The sequence below is a fragment of the Diceros bicornis genome, chromosome 23 (genome assembly GCF_020826845.1).
Source record: "Diceros bicornis minor isolate mBicDic1 chromosome 23, mDicBic1.mat.cur, whole genome shotgun sequence".
Classification (NCBI taxonomy): domain Eukaryota; kingdom Metazoa; phylum Chordata; class Mammalia; order Perissodactyla; family Rhinocerotidae; genus Diceros; species Diceros bicornis.
The window spans coordinates 4,125,444-4,145,914 of NC_080762.1; the positions used below are offsets into that span (position 1 = coordinate 4,125,444).

Here is a 20,471-nt window from a genome sequence, read left to right on the forward strand (position 1 = left end):
TGGCATAAAGTCAGTTTAATAAAGAGTTTCTTATATGACTAGGCATTTAGAAAACTGGTTAAATAAGTTTCACATGGAGAGACTGCGTAAACAATCTAACCTAGAAGTGGGCCATAGAACACTCCCTCTTTCTTTCAGTAGAGAGAAATGAAATTTTTTTTTGTGTGTGTGGATATGAGAGAATGATTTCTTGTTATAATGAACCAGAAATACAAGATTCCACAGAAATTGGAACAGTTGACCCAATATGGTTGAACTTAATTAAAACTTCAAGGGGAATAAGAAAAGGGTCAAAGAAAGCCAAGGACCGGAGAAGCCCCAGACTGGTTTGGGGTCAACATAAGGATAATAGCATTTCAGCACGGGTATTTTCTGACTCCTCCCAGCAGGTTACCTGCCGTCATTCTCCCATCCGTTTCTCCTTTGAAGCATCTGCCAAACCAAATGGCTTATTCCTCTCCATCGCGGGTGTAAGTCAACCCCGTAGTACCCCTTTCGATGCGATGCAAAGACAAGCAGCAGGTTAAAATGCACAGCTCTAACCACTGACACTGTGGCCTGGGGGAGCAGGCGATGCACCGGGCCGGGAATGAAGGGGAACTGGTTACTCTTCCTAAGATTAAGTCGCTACACTTGACAATGTAGGGACACTTGTTCTTGGGTTTTAATATAATGGGAGGAAACTACATATTTACACCTTGTGGCTTTCTTCTAAAAATACTTTCAATACGCCAGAAAGAGACGTATGATTGTACAGAAATTGTGGGCGTATTGATTCTTCCCCTTTTATCTGAAAGAGAAATAAACCTGATTAGATGAATTGATGGTAGGAATATGTGTACATATATATTTATATAGACTAACCTGTTAATGCTGGTTTATTAGGGTGTATAGTGAGTAGGACTGTGGAAAATTTTCACTTTGTAATTCATACGCTTTTAAATTGTTTACATTTTAAGAATATTTCACTTCAGAAAGCAGAAAAACTTTTCTCTTAATTTAAGACATACGTTAAATATAAAACTGTAGAGCTAATTTTTGATACAGATAAGGCCCTGTTTTTAAAAAATAAATTGAAAATGAAAATTATTCATTTACAAAGAGAAAGATAATTGTCAGGAAGGCTGGCTCTACCCTTGGCCTGACCAGAGCATTGCCTCGCTCTGCAAGTTGAAGTCAAATGTCTGGATTTCTTGGTGAGCACAGAATCGAAACAAGACTGTTAATTACAAATATACTTTTCAAATAATTAATAGCCTCAGACCTTGATAACTCAATGCATTCGTCTGTAAACTGGAAGCAATTCTGGCAGATTCAGGCCTTTTCCAGAATTGAGATGCCAGGACACCGACGACTTCCAAATTTCTTGGTCATCCTTCATTTCTCATCCTTCCCTATAGCTGGTTTCACATCAGTCACCCATCTAGGCATAACAAACCATCCGGAAAAGTAGTGGCTTAAAATAACGATTTACTATTTCCCATGATTCTCTGGTTTGGCGGGGTGGCACTTCTGCTCCTTTCACCTGGACTCGCTCGTGTGGCACCGTCGGCAGGAGGATCAGCTGGACTGGAAGGTCCCAGACAGCCTCACTCACCTGGGTGGCAGTAGGTGCTGGCTGACCCTATGTCACTCCGCCCACTTTCTATCTTCAGCACAAGTCCCTGGGCCAGCCCAGATGCAAGTGGTGTAGAAATGACTTACTCTCTTGATGGGACGAAGGACAAAGAATTTTCTTACCACAATTCGTCTACCACACCTACTCTTTCTTGAAATTCTCTTTTAGTTCCTATGAGACAGTCTTCTTCCCTGGGTCCCCTCCTCCCTCACTGACTCTTATCTCCTTACTTCTGTTCCTACACTATAGGATCTTGGAAGCTTTAGCCCTACATCCTTATGCCTTAAGGGCCAACCCAAACCGTCTTCAAAGCCTGAGTCACCTTGGCTCTAGTTAGCATTCCTTTCTCCTGGATTCTCAATATTTTCAGTCCCATTGTCTTCTATGTTGCCTTAGCTAAAACTCCTGTGATGTTACCTCCTCAACTAGGTTGTAAAGTTTTGGTTTCCGGGAATGGTCTCTGCCCATTATCTTTCTTCTTTTTTTTTTTTTTTTTGTTTTTGTGAGGAAGATCAGCCCTGAGCTAACATCCGTGCTAATCCTCCTCTTTTTTGCTGAGGAAGACCGGCTCTGAGCTAACATCTATTGCCAATCCTCCTCCTTTTTTTTTTTTCCCCAAAGCCCCAGTAGATAGTTGTATGTCATAGTTGCACATCCTTCTAGTTGCTGTATGTGGGACGTGTCCTCAGCATGGCCGGAGAAGCGGTGCGTTGGTGTGGGCCCGGGATCCAAACCCGGGCCACCAGTATCAGAGCGCGAGTACTTAGCCGCTAAGCTACGGGCCGGCTTGCCCCCATTATCTTTCTTATGTAACCTCTACAGTGCCTAGCTTAATATTAATTCCTAGCAGGCAATTAAAAAGTATTCACTGTTCAATTTGATAACTTGTGGACAAGGCCAATGCTGAATTCATGGTGTGTGGAGATTAGATACGAGGATGGAAACTCCACATCCTACATCATAGAAAACAATATAAACCACACAGGTTAGGATCCGTGAGCCATAGGATGTGATTTAATCTGTGGTCTAAGACAGTCTGTCCGATGGAAGGAGGAAGAGGATGTGTTCAGATGAGTGAGACACACTGGCTCTACCACACCACTCCCCTCTCCACCACGTCAGATATTACTTATTCGACGACTCTTGGTTGACCATCTACTATGGACCAGGCACTGTACTAGGAGAGAATCAAAGATATAGGAGACAGAGGATCCATAGCTTCCTCACTTTAGGAGACAGACAAGAAAACACTGTGTTGACCAGCACAGAGGAAAGTCACAGATATTGGAGGATTTCATCTATAAAAGCTTCCTGAAAGAGATGAATCCAAAGCTGAATCTTGAAGGAGTTATCTGGGCAAAAAGGAATGGGTGGGAAATAGAGGAGGGGGTCACACGCAGAGGTCAGGATATCCATTGGAGTGGCATGAAGAGGACAGGTTCTGAGTTGGGGAGGAGAGATGAGCCCAGAACCAAGGGCACAGAGCAGTCGGGCAGGGTCTTGTCGGTCTTGGTAAAGAATTTGGATTTCATCCTGAAGGCAGAGCTCGGGGGCGTGTTTAAAACAACAGAGCTGGGAATTAAAGTGACCAGATTTTTGAAGGAGCACTCAGGCAAAATATGGAAACTGGAGATGAGGGGATGAGGGGACCCAGAAGGAGTCTGTGGGAGGAAGCAAGCAGGAAACCACGGGGCTGGAGGGGGTGCAGGGAGCTGGACTGGGAGCTAGTTTGGAGCTGGACTGGGACACAGTTGAGGGAACTGGGATCTCTCTCCAGCTGAGAGCGCTAACCCTGTCCACAGTGGAGACATTCATCCACGTGAGAGCCGGAGGAGGAGAAGCAGGCCGGGGGCTGGGAAGGCCGGAGTCTGGGGGGTCCAGGACAACACTAAGTTCAGTTTGTACAGACTGCATATGAGGCGCCATTGGGACGTGCAATGGAAGGGAGGGAAGGCAGGTGAACCTCGGGACCTGGAGTAGAGTGGAAAAGTCCATGTCAGAGATACTCTGGTCCTCCGGGAACCCGTAGGTACAGAGGTGTGTAAGCAGGGACAGATGCACGTTTTGTGGAACCTAAGGTTTGAGGGTCCTGTTTAAGAAAAATAATACAAATTATGAATGTAAAATCAGGCCCGACTGTGTGGGTCCTGGAAGAGGCTGTGCAGGTGAGGAGCCCTGGGGCTGAAATTTCCTTGGCTATATGGAAACCCACCTTGGGTGTACGCACTTTGAGCTACCCATCTACTAGCTGGGGGAGCAAAATTCCTTCAAAAATGAAAGTTGTTAAAATTCTTGTGAGCAATGCTAACTGAAAAATAGAGGCAGGGAGAAAGTCGTAATGAATTAATTGCAGGAAGCTAAGGGCCTCCTTTGTTATCATTCCTTATTGCTCTCTAGTCTAACTTGAAATCAGAATGTTCTGTATGCATTAAGGTTAAGAAACTTTTAGATCTATTTTTCATATGGGGCTGTCAGAAAGTATCAAGTTGCAAACCAAATGAAAATTTGAAGACAAAACTTAAGAAAAGCCAACCTTTCCACCTAGTGGACCTCCAGAATAAGACATTCCCTAAGAACGCATGATTTGGGTATCTACAGCTCAACAAAACGTATTCATTCAGAATTTCGGGGTGGGGAAGGAATCTGTTTAAATTAGTAAAACTCTGAATTATGAACTGTTTTTGAAAGAATCACATTTCTGTTACTTTTGAGTCATGCAATTATTCAACCTAAATCCAGACTCTCTCCAAGAAAGTTATAAATTGCAAATTAGAAGATCCAGAGGCCGAAAACTAGACAAGGTGGGGGGAGAGAGGTGGGTGGGACCGTCTCTCTCCAGACAGATAAAGACACGGGTGCAGTGGGTGATGAAAGATGAGGTAGCAACACCATTCTGCATTTTAAACTCATGTATAGCAGTATCTACCAGGGGGTATGTTGTGGGGAACCCAGTTCTAAGGGCAGAAAGGAAACAAAGTTTGCTTTCAGAGAACTTCACTCCTGTTGAGGCAACTCTGGAGAGCCTGGTCTTGTCTCAGCTTGAAGCAGCAGGCTGACAAAGGCCTTTAAAATGAAAATGTAAGCAGCCTGCATTGTGTGAATTGACCAAAGTATGTATGAAGTGTGTGTGTTAAACAAGGGTCCCTGGAGGGAAATGTCTGAGACAAAAATAAAAATAAAATAAAATACATAATGGCATTGAGAAGTTCTCAAACTAGTTAAGTAAATGGGGGGTGACGGAAAGCCCCGGAACTTGCCAGGACACAGGAGCTGAAGTGACTTGAAGACTGAGGAAGGACACTGCTGGGTTAAGGGAGTCTTTAGACGTTTAGGAGTGAATGAAACAATGAAGCAGCTTTTGTCACCAGGGAAACAGATGGTCCTGAGGTGTATACCCCATGATTTTCTAAGGAGTAAGAGGAAACTATTTATAATGTCCAATTCCCTTCAATGCTGATACTTCACCCATTGTTACCCTTCTCCTTTCTCATATTTGGAGTTGGGTTCTTTCATTTCTATTTCTACAAGGCTGAGAAAACAAATATTCTTCCAAGCTGGTTAAGTTTTTTATAAACTAGACTGTGATTCAGCTGAGAGGTCAGAAAAGATTTCAGCAATAATGTAATTTGAAAGGATTTTATTTTGAACTTCTGCCTTTCCAGCTACAAACCCCAAATGGGACATTTGCCATAGTTGCTACTTCAGCTGTGACTTTTATTCTTTTCCCCAGTTGAAGTGGAAACAAATAGAGAAATCCAACAAGGTCATGTTTTGTCAACATTTTAGTTCTCAGGCTTAGATTATTTTTCACTTTTCACAGTTAACTTTATGTGGCCGTGCCTTCATTCATTCATCCAGATTCATTTCTTCAACAACAGGACTAGTCAGGGAGCAAAATGCCCTGAGAATGACAACGTGCTGATAAGATAGTAAATGATAGGGTGGGGGCTACTTTTGATTGAGGTTATTCTGAGAGGTAACATTTAAGATAAAATCTGGGTGACAATAAAGTCCAACCATGCAAAGATGGGGGAAAGAGAATTCAGGCCAAGAGAACAGCTAGTGCAAAGGCTGAATCAGAAACGTGCTTGACCTGTTCCAGGAACGGGAAGAGGTCCAGGAGGCTGCGATCTGAGATTCCGTTAGAAAGTCCACAGACGAGTGTGCAGGGCTTTGCAGGCTGAGGGAATGGGGATTTCATTCCAAGTGCAATGGGAAGCTACTCAAGTATTTAAAGCAGGGGAGTGACGTGATCCGATTTACATTTTAAGGCATGCCAAGCGAGAGTCTGCAGTCACCCAGTTGAACGTGGCTGAGAAAGCACACGAGCACAGCGTTGGGTCTCATTTTAAATCATGACCATGACCCTCCACGCTGCCCGGCAATCACACGTGTCCCTAGTCCATTAACCGCCTCTCTCCAGACAATGCTCCGTACCACCTTCTCTCTCTGGAAACCTCCCCACCTCCTTGGCCCTCCTCACTCCCGCTGATGGCCTAGCTTCTGACTTCATGGAGAAAATGGACACAATCAGAGCGGAACTTCCACAACCTCCAACATGGACCCACACATCGGTATGTGTAACCAAATGCACCGCCATCCCTTTGGGTTCTATTAACTCCATCACTCCTGCGTGAGGGGAGCTACTTCACATCCTCCCCTTTCCCTTCTCCAGGACATTCTCCAACAACTCTCCCTGTACACACTTGCACCATCCATATTTTACCTCTCTCCTGGATCTCTACTTCTCAGCAGCACACAAACCATGATTTTTTTCCCCATCTTAAAAAAAGTCTTTGATTCCATTTTCCTCTCTAGCTTTTGTTCTGTTTCTCTGCTACCGTTTATAGCAAAGTTCACTGTCCTCAATTTCTCTCTTCCATTCTCTCCTGAACCTGCTCCAATAAGACTTTTATGGCCACCACTCTACTGAAACTGCTCTTTTGAACATCCCTGTCTCCTCCACGTTGCTACGCCCAGTGACCAACCCTCATTCCTCAGCTTAAAGGCTAGCTTAGTGACTACCCCAGCATTTGGCTGACTGAGTGGGCCCTCCTTCCTGAAACACTTGCTTCTCTGCCTTCAGGGACCCTCTTCCTGGTGGTCTCCTACTAGTCACTCCTCCTCAGCATCCTCTGCCGGTTCCATCCTATCTTCCTACTTTCTATCTTAAAGTTTTCATGCCCTAGGGCTTAGTCCTCTGGCCACTTCTCTATCCTCTTCACTGGCTTGTTGATCTCAAACAAAGTTATGGCTTTGATGTAACTGAACTCAAGGGGTTTGTCTCTTGGTGAGTGCAGAGCTGAAAAGCAGAACCAAGGCCGAAGTAAGTGAAGAAAAAGTTTATTGTTTGCACAAGCAATGGAGAACACCAGGGATAGCTCCCAAAGCAGTGTCTCCCCAAGCCTAGTGCTGGTGGAGACCTTATACACTAGAGTGCAGAGGATATGTTACAACTGTGTAACAACTGGGCCCAATCATGGTGCATGTGCAAGCCATTACATAACGATGTCAAGGTACCATTACACAATGAGTTCAATGCAACATGCCATTACATGATGAGTTCAATGTAACATGCCACTTCATGACAAGGTCAAGGAACATGTCATTACATAACAGGTTCAATGCAATATGCCATTTCATAATGAGTTCAAGGAACATGTCATTATATAACGGGTCCATGGTAACTTTTGGACACTTGGGGCTGGAGCAGTTTGCAGGAGTCTTGAGGCAAACATGTAGATTTCACTGTAAGATGGCAACATTTTCAAGAATGGGGACATCAACTTTTGAAAACCAGAACATTTAGTTTCTCCTTATCTGGAAAACATTGGACAGCCCATGTTAGTTTGTGATCAGATTCTCAGTAACCCTTTCCTTGCCTGGTTCTCGGTCACATTTATACCATCGTTATGCCACTGGCTCCAAAATTTCCATCTCCAGCTTTGATATCTCTGCTGAATTCAAGGCTTGTCTGTTTGCTCTACACGTCTTTTCAAATGTCTAACAGATATCTCAGACTTGCATGTTCTATACTGAACCCTGACGCTGCCCAAACCTACTCTACCCGCAGTCCTTTCCCCCTAGTTGATGTCAGCTTTATCCTGCATGCCCTCGCCACACTGTGGAGTCTTCCCTGACCCTTTTTCTCTTACACTCCACCTTCAATCTATCAGAAAATGGTGTTGGCTCTTATTTCAACATATCCAAAGCCTGACCACCGTCACTGTTACCCCCTGATCTGAGTCCTCAGGGTCTCTCTCCTTTTTATTGTCATAGCCACCTGCTTGGTCCTTATTTCACCCTCTGTCCCCTCCAGTCTTCTCTCAACACAGCAGCCAGGGATCCCGTTAAACGAGATCAAGCCACTCCTTTGCTCAAATCCTCCGGCGGCTCTCATCTCAGAGTAAAAGCCTTTCCATGGGCCACACAGCCCCACATACCCCACTAGTCTCGCCTCTTCCTCTCATCGGCCACACTGGCCTTGTGGCTGCATCCGCAACACACCAGGTACGTGCAAGACTCAAGCTCTTTGCATTTGTTCCTTCCGTCTAGAGTTCTCTTTCCCCAGGTATCCACTTGTCTCCCTGCTTTACCTCCTTCAGACTTTCCCGTCACTCTCTTTAAAATCACAGTCGTGTCCCCAACTCTGCATCCACTTTCCTGCTTCAACTTTTTCCAAAGCTGGTGCTGTCTGTATTTTACTTGGTTTATTGTCTGTGTGCTCTCGCTCCACTTAAATTCCTCAAGGACAGGGAGTTTTGTATATTGTGTTCCCTGTTGTTTCCCAGAATCTGGAATAATTCCTTAGCATATAATTGAAGCTCATTATTGAATGAATGAATGAATTGAACATAGGAATAAGGCAATGAAGTAGTCAGGACGATATCTAAATTTTTAGCTTGAGAAATGGCATGGATGGTAAGACTGGGAAGCCTGAAGGACGACTAGGTTTCAGGGCTGGGGAGATTGCAGAGTTCTGTTTTAGATGTATTAATTTTGAGATGTCCTTTAGACATCAGAGAGATACATTATTATTCGGCAGCTGGACATGTACGTCTGAAATTCTGAAGACAGAGGGCTGGGGTCAGATTTGGGAGGCCATCAGCTTATAAGTGGTATCTAAGCTATGGAACCAGATGAGATCACCTAGTCAGAGAGCAGAGACAAGGGCCTGAGGTCCAGGACAGAGCCCAAGACAACGCCAACATTTAGAGACCAAGCAGAGGAAAGAGAGCGTCAAAAAGAGCTGAAAGGAGCCAGCAGTGAGGTGGGGGAGCCAGGAGGAGGTGGCACTGAAACCAGAAGAAGCATCTAGGAGGTGGGACTGGACGATGGCGGATGCTGCCGAGGCCAACACAAAGAGGGAGGTGACCACAGGCTTGTCAGGCACAGACAGTGTAGTGAGAGGACCGAAGGTGACTGACGAGGTTTGAGGGGAGAGTGGAAGTTCGTCAAGAACCGGCTACGGTCCACTCTTTCAGGTTTCACTCTGAAGGGGAGCAGGCGGGATGGTCGTACCCTAGACTGTGGCCACCAATCGCTGCTGCACTCTCAGCATCCCCCTCAGGCCGGGACCACTCTTCCTCGAGTACCCGCACTCAACACTTCAGCCACACCAGGACCTGGAATCCATGGAGTAGCCACCCCGTGTCCTCACTTACCTGCTTAGATTCCATGGACCACCACCTCCCTCCACCCTGCCCCTCTCCCGCCATCATTCAGGCAAAACTTCACTGTGATAGAACCATGTTACTCAGCTTATGTTATCCCTGCCTCTGAGGAGCTGAACACAACTCAAGAAAACACACAACTATGCTGACAGGGCTAGTTTTAAATTTATGAACACGGATCTCAAGGCCTGCCAGAATGTCCTGCATTTCCCTGGTGGTAACTCTCCTGCTCTCCAAGATGATTACCTCACACCCCACACTCCCCTCAAGCCTCCAGCACTCCTTCCCACTTCCTTGCCCTCTGCTGATGACCTTGCTTTTTTAGTTTACTGAGAAAACAGAAACAGAGAGACCACCTCATCCTCCACACCTTCTGCTAACCTACCTACATCTATGCCCACAGGCTCTGTCTTGTCGCAAAGGCCATTTCTTCCGTTTGTGTGCTGTGTACGGCATCAATTTCCCCCTTCTATGGGATTATCATTGTGCGCGCACCCCCACACACGCAGCTGCAGTGTTTCCCATTGCAAACAAAATACCTCCCTAGACCTCAAATTCCTCCAGGTACTGGACCTGTTTGCTGCCCCTACTTTTCGGTTCTAGAATGCTCTATGTTTGCTGTCTCCATGTCCTCGCCTTCCAGTCTTTCTGAAGTAACTCCACTCAAGCGCTCTTTCCCATTTTCTTACTCCGAAGGCCACTATGACTTTCAAGTTATCACACCTCAGGGTCAGCCCTCAGTCCCGTATCACTGGACTTCCCAGCAGCACTTGCCCAGTTCCTCATGCTCCTCATCTTCAAACATGTTTTTTCACTTGTCTTCTGGAATATCACCCTACCCTGGTTTCCCTTCTCCCTCAGAGTCACGCCGTGGTCTCCTTGGCTTCCTCTTCATCCTCCTCCACTCCTTTAATACAGTAGTGCCCAGGACTCAGTCCTTAAGACTCTCCTCTGCCTACACTCACTTCTTCGATTGTGCTCATCTTTACAAGCCATCCGTAAGTTGATGATCCCAAATGTGCATCACCAGGCTGTGACCTTTACCTGACTTTCCAATTCCAGATCTAACTGCCCACTTAGCATGTTCTGTTGGAACGTCTAATAGGCCTCTGTAGCCTACACACAACTGTTGATCCCCAGTCCCATGCACTCACACACACACACACATTCTTCCACAAGCCTCCTGCTGGGGGCCGGGGGAGGGGGCTCCTCAGGCCAGAAGCTTAGGCTTCATCCACGCTATCCTACACCCCACATCTACACTATCAGTCAGTCTTACTGGCTCTGTTAACAAAACATACCATGAATCTGACACTTTCCACAGTACCAAGCTCAATCCAAGCCACTCTCTCTCACCTGGACTATACTAAGCTCCACACTGGTCTTCCAGCTCCCGCCCTCTACAGTCTATCCTCCACACAGCAGTAGAGGGATCTTTTAAAAACTGTCATTCCGCAGCTCAAAACCCTATGGCTCAAACGACATTTCAAACAAAATGCGAACTTCTTACTATGGCTGCTACCCACCCCCCAACTTCATCTCTGCCATTCACGTCCTCACTGTGCTCTGGCCACACTGGCCTCTCTGTAAACACTTTACCTGCCATTCTTCACACTTCATTCCAATTTCTGATCACAGTCACCTCTTGAGAGATGCCCGCAGTATGACAGTCGCTCCCAACTTTGTCCCTCTTTTCCTTTCCTGTTACTTTCCTCATTAGCACTTTATGTGAAACTATATGCTTCTTTGCTGGTCTCCTCTATGAAAACGGAACCTCCCTGAAAGCAGGCCTCTTCATCCACAGTGTCAGGCACGCTTCAGCCACTCAAGTAACTGGTTCAATTACAGGAAAACATATTTGAAAGGGAGGAAGGTTCACAGGTGGCCTTCTCTTGTTTTAAAATAAATGTTAAGATATTAGAGCATGTTTTTATGCTGATGGGAAGAATCCTCTAGAAAAGAATTTGTTAATGCAGGAACAAGGGAATAATGCGGAAGGTAGACAATGTCGACATAAATATAGGCATATTGGTAGAGTTTGAGAAATGAAAAAAATGAAATAGGATCTGGGACGTTATCTCTGTTAGTTCCACATAATACCATCCTTGGACTCCTTCCCTGCAGACAGGAGTGACATGGCTGTGTCAGACACCCACCTTACCCTTTGCGAGAGACCGACCAAAGTTCTGTGGTATACTGAATTTGACGATACATCGAAGCTTGGCAATAGAAACGTCTTTTTTGCATAGCTGAAACATTAAATCCCCAGGGTGATTTAAAAAATGGTAACCTGCACATTTTCTTTCAAGTACTGTAAACTAAGAATGATATTTTCTAGTGCTTCTTTCTCTTTCAGGAACTATGTGAAAAACAACATTTGTTTTATGAGTCATCAGCAAGAGGAATTAGTGCCAAAACAGCTTCAAAAAAGAAAACCCCAGGAACAGCTCTCAGAGTGTAAAAAACTGTGTGACGGGGGACAACCAGGGCAGCTGTCTCCAGAGACCTAATGGCCTCAGAACCTCGCAGGTTGATGGAGTACAAGACCACATCGCAGGAGGGCGTCTCCAACCACTCCTGCATTTTCTCTGCAGTGTAATGGAGCTAGTTTTAAAGAAATCCTGAAATTATAAAGATAATCTTTAATTTCCACCCCCCCAAAGGAACCACAAAAGGTAGATGAGGTACAAGCTTTCGAGTGATCTCTTTCTTACTCTGAGCAGCATACGAGCTCAAAAAAATACCTGCTGGTTCAGTATTTTCCACCTTTTTCACAGAGCAGCCTTTGAAAGACTATGACTAGTGATGCGATGAACTTTGACCTTAAGGTATATGCGTATAGAGGTAGGCTCCAGCTTTATTATTCAGACACAGAAAGGTTCTGAACACGAGCTCACCAGCTTTTGCCCACTAAGACACTCCTTGCACTGGGTCTCGTGTAGACAAGAACAGGACACAATGTGGACGATCGCACACATGTTCCAGGTTAGGACAGGGTCCTGGCTGGGTTCTTAGTGAGAACTCATTACAGTTCAACAAGTATGAAAACTACACAGCTTCTTTCATGAATTATGAACTACAATGTAATGCAAAATATCCTACTTTTACGAATTTCATGTTAGTCTTATAAAATATTAATTCTGCAACAGCTGAGAAAAATAAGTATTTTCCCATCCATTTTTAAAAATATGAATAGAAAGGACATTCCTGGGACCATATTTATTTAGAAATAGCTGTTAGTAAAACATTAAAAAAGGAGTCAGGCCAGTAGGTTATTTACAAATCTCTAAGCAATTAGGATTGAGTTATTAAGTCAAGCTTACAAAATTCTCTTTGTAAGGATTTCACGATAACTTGATAGTGACCTCCCATTTCCCACAACTCTCTGCACTCCTCAGGAACATCACTACCTCAGGTTATGGCGTGTGGGCCATAATCGTGCGACTCTAGGTGACTGCAGACCTGACAGATGACATTCAGACCCCAGGACGACTCCCTCGCTACATTCTCCTCTGTGATGGAACAGAGACGCCACTGTACCTGAAACTTGGGTTTCTGCCCTCACAACGGAGTGCTCTCTTCTGCGTTTGTCCAGCTGAATTTAAGACTTGGTGAGGCATTGGACCAACAGAATTTGGATATGATAGGAAATCTATAATCAAGAATCTCAGGGGCCAGCCCAGTGGTGCAAGCAGTTAAGTGCGTGCGCTCCACTGCGGCGGCACGGGGTTCGCCGGTTCAGATCCCGGGCGCACACTGACGCACCGCTTGTCAAGCCATGCTGTGGCAGCGTCCCATATAAAGTGGAGGAAGATGGGCATGGATGTTAGCCCAGACCCAGTCTTCCTCAGCAAAAAGAGGAGGAGTGGCAGATGTTAGCTCAGGGCCGATCTTCCTCACAAAAACAAAAAAAAGAATCTCAAACCGCTTAAGTAGTAACCCATTAAATTACTAATATCATAAGCTATGGAAGACACACAAAAACGTACAAGTATGAACAATTTAACTTGAAAAAGAATACAAAAATATGATTAACCTGAAGAAAAGAGAATCCTGCGAGTCAAAAACCCTTATTTAGCTTGGAGTTTTCCTATTAGTCTGTGACAAGCCGTCCCCGTCTGATGTAAGGGTGTGCAGCCTACCACACTGCCTTATGAGTGGTGCGGCTGCCATCTACGTAAGCAGTAGTGACACTGTCTCATCAGAGATGCAGGAGAACCACTAGGAGTCCTGGTTCTGAAGTGCACCATCTAAACTAAAATCGGTGGGGAAGTCACGAGGACAGATTTGAGATCTTAGTTCTGCGCAGTACATTTCATCGCCAAGTCTGAGCACGCGCTGTCTTCTGTTCATTTGTTGGTTTTGGAAGGAGAAAAGAAAGTGTGTCCTGTAAGAGGATCAATTTAAGAAATTTATTATGAATCTCTGATAGAATTATATGCTGAGATTTAAAAAGAAAATCAAGACAGGTAATCAATACCAATTTTTTTCTTTGCCAAGCATCACAGATTGTAAGATATGTAATAAATTGTTACATTTCCTTTTAAGTTCAAACACTATATACACTTTAGCTAGTTTTTGGTTTAGTCATTCATTGTTAATGGGCAGGACATTGTTTATAAACCTAGTAGGTTTATCAGCAGTGATTTCAGTAAGCATCACAGATTGTAAGATATGTAATAAAATTGTTACGTTTCCTTTTAAGTTCAAACACTATATACACTTTAGCTAGTTTTTGGTTTAGTCATTCATTGTTAATGGGCAGGACATTGTTTATAAACCTAGTAGGTTTATCAGCAGTGATTTCAGTATCTTAAACATATTTTGCTTCTATTATTCTGAGTCTAAAACTAAACAATTCTGTCTTCAAATTAATTTTCACCCAATACACCCCCAATAAGAGCTTTTTGAGTTCAAAAATAAAAAAGGGGAAATACTTATCATTTGTATGTATATATTCACAGTTTTATTTATAAAAAATTTACAGCACTTGTGAAAAGCCAGCAGAAGACATCAGACATGCTCCTCTCTCCCCAGCTTTGTTAAGTTTTGGGGTCACCCACGACCCTTTGCACATGATGCTCCCGCCACAGCTCTGAAGCCAGACCGTCCGATTGTCCTGTTGTGATGAGCTCTGATGCACCTGGTTTCCAGTCACTTGAATACTGAAAAGGTTAACGAGATCCAGATCCGCACCTTGGCCACAGAATCACGTTTCTTCCCCCTTTCTGTTTCCTCTTTGTGAACATTGCAAAACAGGAGGTCACTTATTACTGTTAATTAAAACTAAGTGGAACATCTCAAATTTTTAAAACAGTCTGCCTAGAACCTATAACTATGTCATTGAATTTTATTCTCTATGTTTTATGAGGCTACCTATCCTACCAGATCTTAAAATGAAGCAAATAAACACAAATGTAAAAAAAGAACAGAAGTCTGAAAATCACAATTAAGTCTTTCACAAGAAAGAAAATATAAGTTATCCTTTACCCCTCACTCATGAGGGAGAGGCAGGGTGGGGGAAGGCATCGAGAACAAAGAAGATAAAAATAAACATAAAATGTTATGTGTTGTTCAGTGCAGTGCTTAAGCTAGGTTTTCAAGATTTTATAATATGGTAAGGAAAACAGAAATAGTACTAGAATATGGAGGCTAAGATGTTGCAATTTTCCACAAAGGTTTCAAACCATTTTGGAAATTCAGGTGTTAGTGGAAGATTGTGTTGGAATATTGTCTCTGTTAAGTTTTAACTGAGAAGCTAACTTGATTCTCCACTCAGCTTTATTTTTAGGTGAAACCACTGTAGCTTATACTCAACTCCTACAGGCGAGCAGCAGAGCACAGCTGCAGACTGATCCTGCGTTCCCGCCCCAGGGCTCACGGTGAGCCCGAGAGCCGCTGTTCCACAAACGCACGTGTGTTATAACTTGAACAGCAGCAATCCCATACACTGAACGGCCACTCTTTAGCTCCATTAAATAAGACATAGCAAGGGGAAAGACATAGCTTGCAAAATGGCTTTCAAGTTCAAGTTGAATTATATTATTATACTGTGGCACAGAGGCAGCTTGTGGGCACTTCTTGTAAAACAGCACAATGTATCAGCTTCCGACAAGACTCCTGGGAGAGCCTTGAGTACCAACCTAGTATTACTACTTTCCTACAACCGAGTTGAGTCTTCCCAGAATAACACAGGTACATATGAGGTACAACCCATCACAGCTTCTTTCTCATATCCATCTTGTAGGTAAGAGGTTTCTCTCTTTAAAACTACAATTTTGTAACTTTTAAAAGATATTTAACATTTTCTGTCATATTAAATTAGCAACATAAAACATTATGCTTAATCTATAAAGTTCTACTCCAGTTCCCTAGAATTTATATACATGTTTTTATGTTTAATCTGCGAGAAAAAAATTCCTATCTGATATTTGGTAACAGAGCATTAAAGATAATATACACATGTGGCATATATATATTTACAAAATACACTTCAAAAAGAAGCCAACACACTTTAGCAAAAGTCTAAGCTTGCATAGATTAAAAAAAAGAATTATGAATACAATTTTTGTTAAAATAGAAAATGGGGAATAAAAGTTATAGAATGGATATGAAGAAAGATCTTTTCCAAACTTTTATTTGTGCACATTCAATTGAAAAAGATAACTTTTACAGGTTCTTTGGTGCCCATATTCAGCATACAAAAATGTAAAAGACTATTCACAAATAAAACACATTAGCTCAAACTGGAAAAAAATAACAACAACAACAAAACAACTGAAGGTAGTGCACACTGTGACAGCTCTGCTACGGGGACATGAGAACCACTGCAGAAATAAACAGAGTCCTTGTAGAAAGCAGCAACGTCACATCTTGTAAACTTCCTCTATATTACAGCAAGGTCCGACGTGAAATCCGCCAGGCCTGGAGCTCACACTGTAGCCGGGATGAACAACAGAGTCTGTTTCCTCGATTACTGTTGGTCCAGTTCTCCTTCTGTTTCGAGTCCAATATGCAGCAGGTTTTCAAAGGTGCTCAGTTAGGGATTCCAACCAATTAAGTGATGAGTTATAAAATTTCCTTCCTGCTTTCGAACACGAATGGGTAAATTTGTTCCACAGCAGTAGCCACAGCCTTGACGTTCGGCCCTGTAACACAGGCAAGGGCGGGGAGAGCAGAGGGAAGCTGAGTTACCAGAATTCAAGACATCCAAGCAGTTTAGGACATCAGGTTAATTGTTTTAATCAAATCTACACCTATGTAATTATACACACACAGTCATCATAAAAACTAAGAGAATAAACATTTTTCCTGGACAATTCAAGGGAATCTGAAACACCAGCTGAGGTTACTCATGCTGCTTTAGGGACCAGTGTGAAAGAGGGAACGCACACCACCATGGGAGAGAGAAAGCTCGGTGACGTGCTGTCAAAGGAAGGGTGACACGCGGGACGAGGCGCTACCACCCTCTGGTCACTGTGTCTGGCTTTCGGTCAGGCTTTGACTGGAGCTCACAGGAGCATCGAGGAACCCAGCAGAGGGACACGAAGCTGCTTCCCAGTGCTGGGAAACCAGCAGGCTCACAAACCACGCAGCCACAATCCCACAGACGTGCTCCCACTTGGTGTCCACGTGATTATTACGAGTCTGGCCACCTCACCCTCACGGCTTCTCAGTCAACAGAAAAAAAGCACAAGGGAATGAGGTGACGCTACCTATTAATTATCAATATAACACTAGGAATAACTTTTTAAAAATGCAATCTTTCATTTAAATAGCTAAAAAGAAACATAAAAAAGGACAATGAAAAATATTTCCATAAAATTTATTCTGAATAAAAATGGTTTCAGTAACACACACTTAGCTCTTCTGAAAGATCCTGAGAACGAACACATGCCCCCCTGTGAACTCTGACATCTCACCCTCTCTCCCACTCCCTTCCTCCCCTCCCCTCCACATGGCACAGTGCTTTGCCCACAGGAACCACTCATGCGTCCACCGAATTGTTAACATTTTACAGTATACTCCAGATGTAAAGATATAACGCACACTTATTCACCAGGTCAACTGCCTTGTCTGTTATTGTGTTAATTAATAACTCAACAGATATAGATTTTATACATGCACTGTGTTATTCTACACTTAGCAGCGCAGAAACTTATCCAGAGAGTTTGGGGCCTCTCCGAAGTCTGGACTCCAAAACGTAGAAACAGATCGTTGAAAGAGGGGAACAGACTTGTTCCCACTACTCCATTTTTAAGATTCAAGTACAACTCTGGCAAGACACTTTAAAAGTCCCTAAAGAAGATATGAAAACCCACGGATGAGTCAAAACTAAAGCTTATTTGTTGAGCATCTAAAGGTGTCAATAATTTTTATCCTCCTCTGGGACTGAAGGAATAAAAAGAAAAATTCAAGGACACTAAAGAGACTTCTCATCTCAATTTTGCCAAAACTTGGGCCTGACACCCAAGTACTGTCCCTGTATAATTCTAACCACAGGACCTTTAAAAATCATCCCGCACGCTAATGCTACTCTGACACCCAGGCCTACTATTCTGAAACCACCCCCTCCAAATACTTCAAGACTCAAAAGATGTAACACAATTTACATAAAATATAACTAACAGGTATCAATTATATTTGAGTATTCTGCTTAGGTAAAACCTCTATGAAGTTCTTAAAATGGGTTTCTCAAGTATTTTAAATACAAGATATCATAAATTTAAAAAATCACACTAAGAAAATCTATACTAGAATATTCTCAACAGCTCCCCACTGGACACTATCCCAGTGCTGTGGACAGTGAATCCACACACTGGACACCACAGAGCAACGAGAGGGAGTGATACGACTCCACGGGGCAGCACAGATGACTCTCACTAAGAGGACAACGAGGGAAAGAAGACAGACACACAATAGTACATATAAGATTTAAAAACAGCATATAAAAGCAAGCAGGTAAAACTAATCCACAGCGTTAAAAGTCAGGAGACTGGCTCCCATGAAGAGGACAAATCAGACACTATTTCTCCTTTGGTCTGGGCACCTCTGATCTCATTCAACCCGTAACAGACAAGCTTGGTTTCAATAGCATAAAATACCTGTTACTGTGATACTTCCTGTTGAAAAAATCTGTAATGTAGCTCTTAGAGATTTTATCCGATAGCACACAGCAGGATGAAGTTCAGGTTCGTAACTATACAAAAAAAGCCACAATTAATATAAATATTTATAGCCTGACGAGTAATTTCAAATTTGGTTAGTTACCTTGATTCTTCAAAGACCTACCTGGCATGAGGTCTATTGTTCTTCGTGAATTCTGGCAATCGGATTTCAAATGGCATGTTACACACCGCCAAAACATTAACAACCTTAAAATCTGTAAATATTACCTTTAGGACAGAAGTAAAACTAAATGAATTATTTTGAAACAAAAAAACGTGCTCATCAGGGCAATCTTAATAATTAAGTTCAAATCCTTAAAAATGAGAGCAAATAGGATAAAACAGAAACATGTGAATTGTGGCTTTAGCATTTTAAATTATCAGTGACTCCTTAATGCTATAATTAAAGGGGAAAAAAAAACTCAAAAACTTCATTAAAAAAATAAAGCCTGAGATAATTGCATGATTAAAAAAACTCAAAAACTTCATTAAAAAAATAAAGCCTGAGATAATTCAAAAGACCACAGTACATCTGGGGTCTTTTGAATCTTAGATTTGGTTTAATTTTTTAATACTTTAAATGGAATATTAACTCTACCAGGATAAGAGAGAGAATAGTGAGGAAAAAATTAAAGCCGAGTCCTCCTTCAAGAATCAAAATGGAAAAGCTGTCACTTAAAACTCACTAAGGAGTGAATGCCCCCTGAGCTCCGAAGGTGAGACTCTCTGACATGCAGTCAGGAGAAAGGACACTTTGGTGAGTTCAGTTAAATGTTTGTTTTCTCTTGGGGGACAGAGTGATAAAACTGTGTTTACAACTAACTGGGATTTCTCTCAACGTTTCTAATGTTATGCTAAGAAAAGAGGCTCTGAGGCTGAAAATAACGTCCTCTCAGTATTAGTAACTTCAGCCACTCCCACCAACATCTTGATTGGTTTTATCCCACTATCTTTTCAAATGTTCCCAATAAAACCACAATTTCAGATGAACTCAGGACCTGCACAGGACAGGTGTAGAAAGGCATGAAGCTGTGCAGAGCGGCCCACGGTCAAGCATGGCTCTGCACCGCTGCTCTCCTCTAGTGCCGACTGCCACTGCTGTGCCCACCCTTCAGAGACCACAGCTCACCTTTCTCTCATTTACTCATCATTCGAAGGTGACCTAGCAAGTCCATCACATGTATTATTATTATTTTTTTTGTGAGGAAGATCAGCCCTGTGCTAACATCTGCCAATCCTCCTCTTTTTTGGCTGAGGAAGACTGGCCCTGAGCTAACATCTGTGCCCATCTTCCTCCACTTTATATGGGACACCGCCACAGCATGGCTTGCCAAGCAGTGCGTCAGTGCGTGCCTGGGATCCAAACCAGCGAACCCCGGGCCGCCTCAGCAGAGCGCGTGCACCCAACCGCTTGAGCCACCAGGCCGGCCCCTCACATGTATTACTTTTATTCAAACTTATGCCTCTACAAAATTATACTGATAAGGCCAACCTGCCAGCGATGGTCACTGTTCTGCAAGTGTGAGAGCCTGCCAACAGTGTGTGCAGGTCACCAGGGCCCCGCAGCTCTCTACCATGCTCCTGACAGACCACTCTCCAGAGGATCAAAAATATGATTATTTTTGTGAACAGTGAAAAACTTAAAGAGTTGAATAGACAGTTAACTTGTGAGAAAATAAGTCTTCTCTCTATGGGAAAGGGATCTGGGAAAAAGCCCAGATCCGTTACAAATACCACATGGACAAGTTTTACTATTAAATTTTTGTACTGAAAGACAGTATTAAAAAAACCTAAAAAAGGTCAGTCATTAAAGGAGTTTCTGTAGGGATTTCTTTAATCAATTAAATTACAAGTTTTAACTGTACAAAAATAAATCCTCGACTATTTGCAAATTGGATATTATTTGAAAACGTTACCTGAAAACCTAGTTTCTGCAGACTGCGGGCTAAACGCCTGGCACCAAATTTAGCTTCTTCTTCACTACGGTTTTAAGGAAAGAAAAAGATTATTGGT

At 43.1% G+C, this 20,471-nt stretch overlaps 2 protein-coding genes across 4 annotated transcripts in view; one reads left to right on the plus strand and one right to left on the minus strand.

Annotated features, from left to right (window-relative positions):
- Window positions 1-11,887, plus strand: part of SLC2A12 (solute carrier family 2 member 12) — a 53,453-nt gene extending 41,566 nt beyond the window's left edge. The window contains exon 5 of the mRNA XM_058566819.1: window positions 11,648-11,887. Coding sequence (XP_058422802.1) covers window positions 11,648-11,801 — 154 coding nt within the window. The 3' untranslated portion in view covers window positions 11,802-11,887. The remainder of the gene's footprint in view (window positions 1-11,647) is intronic.
- A 4,025-nt stretch (window positions 11,888-15,912) lies between these two features.
- The window catches only part of TBPL1 (TATA-box binding protein like 1), a 29,944-nt gene continuing 25,385 nt past the window's right edge, over window positions 15,913-20,471 (minus strand). For all 3 annotated transcript variants that reach the window (XM_058566243.1, XM_058566246.1, XM_058566245.1), the window contains 4 exons: window positions 20,375-20,438; window positions 18,583-18,686; window positions 18,396-18,490; window positions 15,913-16,439 (listed from right to left, as the gene is read on the minus strand). In XM_058566243.1, coding sequence (XP_058422226.1) covers window positions 16,360-16,439; window positions 18,396-18,490; window positions 18,583-18,686; window positions 20,375-20,438 — 343 coding nt within the window. In that variant the 3' untranslated portion in view covers window positions 15,913-16,359. The remainder of the gene's footprint in view (window positions 16,440-18,395; window positions 18,491-18,582; window positions 18,687-20,374; window positions 20,439-20,471) is intronic.